Source organism: Typopeltis vanoorti, chromosome 5 (genome assembly GCF_054136105.1).
Source record: "Typopeltis vanoorti isolate ZY-2024b chromosome 5, IOZ_Tvanoo_1.0, whole genome shotgun sequence".
In the NCBI taxonomy this organism is placed as follows: domain Eukaryota; kingdom Metazoa; phylum Arthropoda; class Arachnida; order Uropygi; family Thelyphonidae; genus Typopeltis; species Typopeltis vanoorti.
Window position 1 is genome coordinate 134,237,183 of NC_143553.1, and position 9,821 is coordinate 134,247,003.

A 9,821-nucleotide genomic window follows, 5' to 3' on the forward strand; every position below is an offset into this window, starting at 1 on the left:
ATAGCATCTGAAAATCTATCTATAACTATAGTGGCAACTACTTCTGATCATGGGAAGTGACCATGCAATCTTATTCTGGTTGGTTGCTCAATGTATGGAATTCTCAGTCAGGAAAGGGTTTATGTAGAACTATAAACTGATGATTATGAATAACTTTGGTTGCAACTTCAAGCAGTTCTATGTCGTAAGAAACTACAAGTAAAAAATGCCAGTAGTGTAAGGGTCATTCCAGTTAAATAAGAGAGGCATATCAGACTGAATACCCAGAATCGGGAGGAATATCTGAGTAGGAATTAAATGAATTAGTAGCAATATAAAGAGTAGGAGCTGAAAGAAAAAAAAAAGCATTGTGGCAAGAATATAAACAAAAAATGATCAGCATGCTCATGAGCAATACAAAGTCTAGGCAGGGAGTATAAATAGTAAATAGCATGGGAAGGAAGGCTAAATTAGATTATGAGAGGAAATTAACTAAGCAGGCCAAAGTCCAAAAGAGTTTTTTCGCTGTGTAATAAGTAAGAGAAAGAAGGATAACTTAGTGCTGATGGTCAGAAAGTGACAGAAGCAGAAGAAATACTTTAGTTTTTAAATGATCACTTTGCAAGAGTATATCATCCAAGTAGAGACCTTGCAGTTACTGACATGAGTATTGAGGTAGATGAACTGGAGGTACTCAGTATATTGAAAAATATCAATGTGAATACAGCAGTGGGCCTGGATGATATGTCAGCTCATGTGCAAGTGAACTGGCGGTGCCTCTGCCAAAGTTGTTTTAATCTAAGTCTCAGCTCTGGGAATGTTCCAAGGGAGTGGAAAGAGGGTAAGATAGCTCTATTATTATTTTATAATAAGGTGACAGCAGAATTGGATAAAAGATACTGCTGGACTTTGCAAAGGCATTTGACAGAATGCTACTTGGAAAACTATTACATAAGTTAGAGCAAATGGGAATGCATATAAGGCTGGTGGCCTGATGGGGTTGGGGGGGGGGGGGGGGCTGATAGGTGGAAATCAAAGGGCGGTGGAGTGGAATCGAGTGCTCCAGGGTTCTGTACTATGACCACTATTCTTTAATTTGTACGTTAATGATATAGCAGAAGATTCGAATGGGGATATTCAGTTGTTTGTCGATGATGAAAAACTAGGAAGGGGAGTAGTTGATATAGGTCATGTAGATATCCTACAAGATGATTTAAATAAATTGGCAGTCTCTCCAAAGAACAATGATAATCGATTTAATGTTGCAAAATGTAAAGTAATGCACTTTGGAATGAAAAGATTACATCTTAGTATCTATCATGTTGATGGTACAGGATTACAGGAAATTGATGAGACTGGTAATGGTGGATAGAGGTTTGAAGTTCAGAGGACATATTGCAAAAGTTGGCAAAATAGCTCGAAGGATAACTTGGATGTAGCTGTGATTCTGCTACATCTTGATTACTGTGTTACCTGGGTTTCTTGAAGATCAGGAGGTTGTGGAGAAGATTCAGAGACAAGTGACCAAGCTCATGACAGGTCTGTGAAATGCTCCTTTATGTTGCTAGATTGAAGGTGTGTGAGTTGCAAATGCAAATATGAGAGTGGATGAGAGGGGATATAGTAAAAAGCATATGTCACTAAAGGACAAAAGATTAGCTCGAAATAAATTTTTCGGTACATGTGGAGTAAGGGGAGAACAAGGGATCATCCCTGGAGGGTTGTGTAAGGTGTGGTTAGTAACAGTGTGTGTACTATTCTTTCTTTTAAGAAAAACTTATACTGCACTATTATTTCATTTGTGGTAATTGATATTTGCTAACAAGATATTAATTTAATGTTTAACCTACCAGTGGTTACATAAAGGCAATCTCATTCCATTTAAATAGGCTTTGCTATAGCTTTTTCATGCTTTTTTTGACTGAAATGTAAATACTTTTCAGAATCTTAATATTGTATGTAAAATATAACTTCAAATAGTCTTTTCAAAGATCACCTTTTTATTAATTTTTATTTAAAAAACAATGTTTTTTTTATGGAACGTTAAAAATCAGAGTCATAAGCATTTTTGACTTCAAGTTTGCATACCGGTTATCTTACTTTGCACTTGCTTTTAAAGTTGAATATATTTATTGTTGAGGATTGTCAAGTTTCAAATGGCATAAATTATTACAGAAGGATAATTGTTTAGAAATAGTCTTATAAAACACTTGTAAGTAATTTTTTTTTAAGCAAGTATATATATATGCTATCTTTACAGTGTTTGGAATTATTTGTAAAGTTACCTGAGCACCTTTTATTATTATTTTTCCTCATTAGCAAGTACGTATACTATCTCTGCAGTGTTTGGAATTATTTGTAAAGTTGCCCGAGCACCTGTTATTACCATTAAAGCAAGAAGTTATAACTAAACTTGGGATATGCATTGATGACCACAAAAGATTGGTACGGAAAAGCGCTGTGAGAACAAGGTGTCAATGGTAAGATGTCCTTTTCATTGTTTTTTTTTATTATAATTTATCCTTCTTGCAGTTCAAAGTGAACTATTATAAATTCTGCTGGATGGCTGAGAGAAGTGCTTTTACAGACACATGCTTTTATTTTCTGCATAAAACTCAGTTTGTCACCGAGACTCCAAAGTTTGATTCTTTCTTGTTTTCAGGCTGCTTCAGATTTTCTTCAGTAATGTTTGTATAGTCCAATCTACAGTTTACCTGTAAAAGGTACACAACTTTGGTTATTTTTAAAACTTTCTTTCATACTATATTTTTTCAATGTAATATCAATTTTTATCCTGCTAGGTACTAAGTAATGGTCACTTCCAATTTCAAATCCTCCATATACTCTTATATCCTGAACCAGCATGAAGATATCAACATTGACATAGTCAATTAGACTTTTCTTATTTCTTGTGCCTCTTTTCTTCATGTGAACTTGTGCACATCTTTGTGTTGGAATATGGTGCTAGTAATGACTTGTCCATATCCTGAACAGAAATCCAGCAGATACTTATCATTATTATTAGCTTTGCCCTTCTCAAATTCACAAACTGCTCCTCTATGCATGGTATGATTCCTGCCCTGCTGTTTAGATCTCCAACAAGGATCACTTTTTCCATTTTTTTGTCAGCTGCATGATGTAATTATTCAAAAAATTCCTCCATTTCTACTTTAGGATATCCTTCTGTGGCACAAATAAGTTTTGCTGTCCGTTTCCTCATTTTGAAGTGTTGTCATATCACTCTACTTGAAACTGCCTTCTAATCAAGAAGTTTATCTTCATGTCTGGTGTTGAATGCTATTACTACTACTTCCTTTCCTTGATCATTACTCCTGAATATAACATTCTATATTTATTATTTAGTAAGATCTCACCTGTTTTTGTCTTCTTTGTCTCAGTATTTCCAGTTATGTCCATTTGGTACTTTTCATTTCTTCTGCAAGTTCAATTTCCTTTCCTTTAATACTCCTTATATTGATGATTTCTATCTTCAGTTCTTCCAACATTGGATTTATTCTTCTTTTTCTAGATGCCAAGTTGGAACTTGTTATCTGACTTTTCACTGTTTGCCTTGGTTCCCTGAAACAGCGCAGGCTTGTTTAAACAGAAATGCCTAGCCAACATGAAATCTCATCATCATCATCATGCTGTACCATTATATGCATTTGTTGTATAAGCCAATAGAGAGTTGGCTAAGTGCCAAATTGCCAGCCCATCCTCATTTGTTTAGTACCCAGTAGATACCTACTTACAGGGTGCACCACCTGAAGGTAAAGATTGAACATTAGGTCAGAAGCAACAGTCGGGTCTTCATATTCCTGAAAGGTGATGTGAAAGTCTCCTTCCAAATATTTGGCTTTGACCTTTAATTTATGGAAATTTTAATTCCATAAGTTAAAAAGTGTTTGTTTTAGCATTGGCTAATTTGCTGAAATGAATTTTAAAATATGGAACTCCCAGTTCTATAAGTTAAAATTTATTTAATCAAATTAGTAAATGCTCAAAGACAAAACTAGCACTTTATTGTGCTAGTTTGGTGTTTTTCTACTTGTATACTTCTTCCATATAAATTTATTCAGTTAGCTCCTGCCATACCAACTTTATTTATTTGTTTCATATTTAATTGCAATCTTCACTAAAAGTTGTGGCAAATTATCTCAAATGTTTTTCTTGTTCTGTAAATTCTCATTGAGAATGCACTTGTTTTCCCATGTTCATGCCTTGTAATTTATGTTTTGGAGGAGTGTTTGTCTTGGAGTATATTTTTCCAGCATTTTGTTAATTACAAGGTGCTACCCAAAAGGAGTAGCTATAATGTTGCTGATTTTCATACTAAATTGGCTACATCAGTTATTAAGTTTAGAGTCCTCATTACTTGTAATGGATTTAATTAAGATTATAATCTTATCTACATAAAGTAAAGAGCTAACTTTAATATCTACAATTTTGATATCAGGCTAAATGCCGCTTTTTGCACTGTGAAATCAACATACGATGAGTAACAGTGGATATAAACTGCACTCTTGTCTTAGACCGGATGCTGACTTACAGTTTAAACTTAGACTATATATATAGCTCCATTTGTCCTCTTTACACCATTTAATTGTAGATTATAAGCAGTTTATCTTTACTTAATGTATGCCTTTTTCATATCTGTAAAACTTAAAATACAGATCCTTATTATATTAATAGGGATATTTAAGGGTTGAAGCTAGGTAATTGGAAAGAGACTTCCATATAGCCTTTTAAGGAATGTTGAAAACCAACCAAGGCTTCTGATCCTAATGTCCAATCCTCACATTTTCATGGTGTTATCATATATATCTACGTGAAAATTTAGTTGGCTAAATTTGGAATTTAGCAACTAAATTGTATTTTGCATTGGCTTAAACTAAAACAAAATGATGGTACAAAATTTCATGCTGGCTTGGGTGTCACCCATTTAAATAAGACCTCCACTATTTTCATCAGGGAGAACATTGAAAAGTCATTACTGGAACAAACTCCAACACAGCATCAGTAGAATTCAAGATAGACACATCAACATTAGAAGTATGAATTATTTACATGAAAACATAAGGCAAAGGGAATTTATTTGATTATAAGGCCATATATTTCGGTCTGAAACTTACAGGCCATTTTTGATGGCAAAAACAGTTGATACAAGGTTTTGCAACAATGGATTTATTTGAAATATGTAGAATGAGCTACTTGATGTTATATTTCCAGTAACATTATGTTGTAACTGAGGAAAAGGTTAATCATAACTGTAAAAAAAATGTGTGTGTGTGTGTGTGTGTGTGTGTAATTTATAATGTCATACTCTACAAATCACTTGACAGAAAGTTAGTTTCTTGAAACCTTATGACTTCATAAAACACATTTTTGGTTTTAATATCAAGCATTAAAAATAAAATAAAAATAAACTTAATGATGTGTTATTCTAATCAGACTTTCCCATATTGTTGATAAGGATAGGCAGTCATTCAGATTCAAGTTTGGGTAGTGAAGCAAGGCTTTGGCACTCTCCTTAAATAAACGTTCAAATTTGTATCGACATGATGTAGGGCATGTTTCAGACCAAAGAATGTTGTGGTCTGTGTCTATTCTGTGTTGAACCAATCCAGATTTATTAGATTTCCGATGATAAATATATGATTGATGTTCTTGTATTCTCTTTCTCTTGAGCATCCAGTTTGTCTGAAGTAGGATAGACTGCTGTCTGTCCTACTTTGGATCGCATCTAGACTTATACCTATCAATTAACTCTCAACTTATTTCCCATCTTCAAAAGATAAACACTCTCCAATGTCTATCCTGGGTATATACCAAGTTCCTTGTGATGGCTGTCTATCCTACTTCAGACAAACTGGACATTCAATAGAAAAGAGAATACAAGAACATCAATCATATATTTACCACATGAAATCCAATAAATCTGGACTGGCTTAACATGGAATAGACACAGACCACAAAATACTTTGGTCTGAAATATGCCTACTACATCACTGTTGATACAAATTTGAATGTTTATTTAAGGAAAGTGTTGAAGCCTTGCTTTGCTGCCTGAACTTAAATCGAAATGACTGCCTATCATCATATAGGAAAATCTGATTATTAGAATAATGCATCATGAAGGGTTTTTTTTTTAATACTTGCTATTAAAACCAAAAATGTTATTATATCTATTGAGTGATCTGTAGAGTATGAGATTATAAATTTTATATATATATATAATTTTTTTATTTTTTTTTACAGGTTATGAATAACCTTTTCCTCAGTTACAACATAATGTTACTGGAAATATAGCATCACATGTCTCATGTTTGCATTCTACCTTGTGTCAACTGTTTTTGTCACCAAAGATGGTCTGTAAGTTTCAGACCGAAATATATGGCCTTATAATCAAATAAATATTACCTTTGCTTTTTGTTTTCATGTAAATAATTCATATAACTATGGCACAAGGTTTTCTAAAAGAAACATTAGAAGTATCAATTGAAAAAATATGAAACCAGCAAAAGAATTAGATAAGTAAGACATTGATGTAATTGATATTATTTCTTGTATTACTACAAGAAAAAAAGGCAAAAACAGGCAAGGTTCTTCAAAATGTTATATTTAAGCAATAACGATCAGGGAATGGAAGGAGTAGCTATAGTATTCGACGCTAAACAAACAAATAATCTTGAATGGTACATGAAAAATGATGTGAGTAAACATCAAAATGAGCAATTCCCACAGAAGGTTCTACTAAGGAAGAAGCAGAAGAATTTTTCACAGCTTATTAGAGAAAGTAACTGGCAAAGAAAAAGGGTAAGTAGGTCCTCATTCTCATTAGTGATCTGATCAGCACAGTAGGAATGAATACCAGATATATAGAAATGTTTGGGGAAAATTTGGAGGAACAAGCAAAGCTAAGATGACATACCAGGGAAACCATGGGTGTTTTTTTTTTTAAATTGAAACATCTTTTATGAAATGCCTACATAATTTATGTTTTGAAAAAATTTGGGAATAGCATGTACAACCTTCCGATACTATTAGGTGTTATGCAGTACTATTTATTGGATCGTTATGCTAACAGCCAACATGCTAAGAAGCTGTGTTGTTGGGTTATGTGCATTTTTGTCAAGTAGTGTTTCAGTGATCAAGCGATTTTCTTCTCCAACTGAAATTGCTTACTTCATGGAGCAAAGAATCTCCATCAAATTTTGCTATGAGCCAAAGCAAAACTTTTTTGTTGCTCAAATGCTTGATGGAGACAAATATCTGTCAATGACAATGAGTGCTCTGGAGTATTCACGGACAAGCACAACACTGGAAAACATCACAAAAATGCATGAGGCTATCATTGTAGATCATGGTGAACTATACATGATATTTTTAAGATCATGGGACTGTGCAATGCATTTTGTACATGAGACATTGCTGCAAAATTTGTGCTGATACTGCTGAGCGATGACCAAAAAGAACATCATATTGCTATCTGCAGAAGGCTCAGAGATCAAACCAGAAATGATCTCAACCTCATTTCCAAGGTCTAGTGATGAATCATGATTATGACCCTGAGACAAAGCAGCAGTTGTTGCAGTGAAAGTTGCCAAATTCACCACAGCTGAGGAAAGTACATCAAGTTCGTAGCATTGTCAATGTTGACAATTTTTTTTTTGCTATCTAAGGCATTCATTGTCCACAGTGAATTTCCCCTCCCCCAGTCAAACTGTCAATGGCAAGTTTTACTGTCAGGTTTTGAAACAGTTATGAAAGAGAGAGAACATTCGGTGCAAATATCCAGACAAGTGGAAGAACCCTCTTTGTTCATGAAAGAGAATTTGGGATCAATTCACTTAAATAAAGTAAAATCTTGTTTCATCAGGGAGCATTTGAAGCAAGCATTATAATTAGGACCAGATATGTAAAATTACAAAGTTATTCTCTGCAAGCCAGACTTGTCCCACTATGGATTCCAAGTATTGTTTTATTTCATTTTTTGTAAATAAACGGTGACAAATGATAACAGAAAAAATTAATACAGAGATATAAATAACATGGATATGAATGCTGTACAGAACTAATTCTTTTCTTCTGCTGCCTCTTTACCAATTAGTTTTTTGTTGCCTAACTTACAAGTTGATGTCGTTATAAGATAACAAGAGCAATAATTGGTCATTATGTACAGTATAAAAATAATTTGCATTATGTTGCATTGTTTTTAATAGAGATTACTGATTTAAATTATTCATACAGAATTAAATGGCATTCTTTTATGTTGTACATGAGGACCAATTATTGCTCTTGTTGTTATCTAGTTACACCAGGGTGCATAACTTTACACTTTACTAACTGATAGCCATTTTCACATGCCCACAATTCCATCTCATTCAAATCATTCTGCAAGTACTGCATGTCATTTGCATTCATGATTATCCTGTCTTTTGCATCATCAGCAAATAGCTTTATGTCTTCTGTTAAATCCTTTATATCATTAGTGTAGCGGAGTTTCACTAATGAGAATAAACAGCTTTAGCAAAGTCAAAAGTGTCATGGTGCATTCATTCTTATCTAACTAAGCCATTATCTTATTATAAAATGTGAGCAAATAGGTTGATAATGAGACACATCAATCTTTGCACCTCCCTTGTGCAATGGGATAATCATATATTCTTTCCAATCCTTTGGGATTTTCCCTCCCTGTGCTGAGACTCAAATTATACAGCCAGGTCAAAGGAACAGCTAGTTCAGCTGAACCTCTCTTTTGGTATCAAAATGTTGGCACCTACTTATTGCAATAAGTGGTTTGGCTGTAGTGAAAGTTGACCATATCTGTCTCTTTCACTATTCATTATTGCATAACGATAGTGTGTAGCATGTAGCATTTCTGGTTTTCATTGTATATAATATTCTTAGTTATTAAGAATTTTCTTTGAGCCTCCATAGCTCAGTCAGTATAGATGAAGCCCTTTGGAGAAGAACTGGGTTTGATTCCCGTCAGTAACGTGAGGGACCTTTATATTTGGTCTCTTTCAACTAAAGTTGAGTTACCAGTCTCATACAGAGGTGGAGGGTTTTTTCATCCCTCAGAACAGGCAAATTGGCCCGACAAAAATACCCCCCCCCCCCAACGTCAGGCTCTGCGGCAAGTTGGTTGGGATCGCACACGTAGCGTCACATCATGTAAAAAGGCGACCCCAAATAGAATTAGGAAAAGGCACAAGAAGAAGAAATTCTTAAGAATTTTCATCCCTCAAGACATGCAAACTCGCAGTTTACAGGCGATACACTGATCTGTTATTAAGCCATAATTCCAAACAGCCACATCTTGGTTCTCATTCCACTGCCTTTACACATTTTCTGATTTTTTTAAATTAAAGTCTGTATTTGTATTATATGAAAAGAGAATGACTGTTGATAAACAGGAAGTTGTGCAGAGGTATAAATAACATGAATTTGAATGTCATACAGAACTAATTCTCTCTTTCTGTTGCTTCTATACTACAGGTTTCTCATTGGACAACCTAAAAGTTGATTCCATCAGAAGATAACAAGAACAGTAATTGGACCTTATGTACAGTATGAAAATAATTTGTATTATATTGCTCGTTTTCTTCCCCTTTTATAATAAAGATCACTGGTTTAAATTATTTATACAAAATTAAATGGCATCCTTTTGAAACTTAAATTCAGTTCTTAGTATAGTGAACACTGAGACAAGATGATCAGTTAGTAATAGTTGAAGATTTGCTATAGCATTGTGTTGGAACGTCCTACCTAGTTGACTGTTCCAATTATGTTGGTTTGTTAAACTTATTCTTACTTTGTAAATTCCATTTTTATTCATT

At 34.0% G+C, this 9,821-nt stretch overlaps 1 protein-coding gene across 1 annotated transcript in view; it reads left to right on the forward strand.

Annotated features, from left to right (window-relative positions):
* The window catches only part of Mms19 (MMS19 nucleotide excision repair protein), a 364,717-nt gene extending 355,097 nt beyond the window's left edge, over window positions 1-9,620 (forward strand). Inside the window, exons 24-25 of the mRNA XM_090393489.1 lie at window positions 2,299-2,459; window positions 9,481-9,620. Of these exons, the coding sequence (XP_090249615.1) occupies window positions 2,299-2,459; window positions 9,481-9,508 (189 nt within the window). The 3' untranslated portion in view covers window positions 9,509-9,620. The remainder of the gene's footprint in view (window positions 1-2,298; window positions 2,460-9,480) is intronic.
* The last annotated feature ends 201 nt before the right edge of the window (window positions 9,621-9,821 follow it).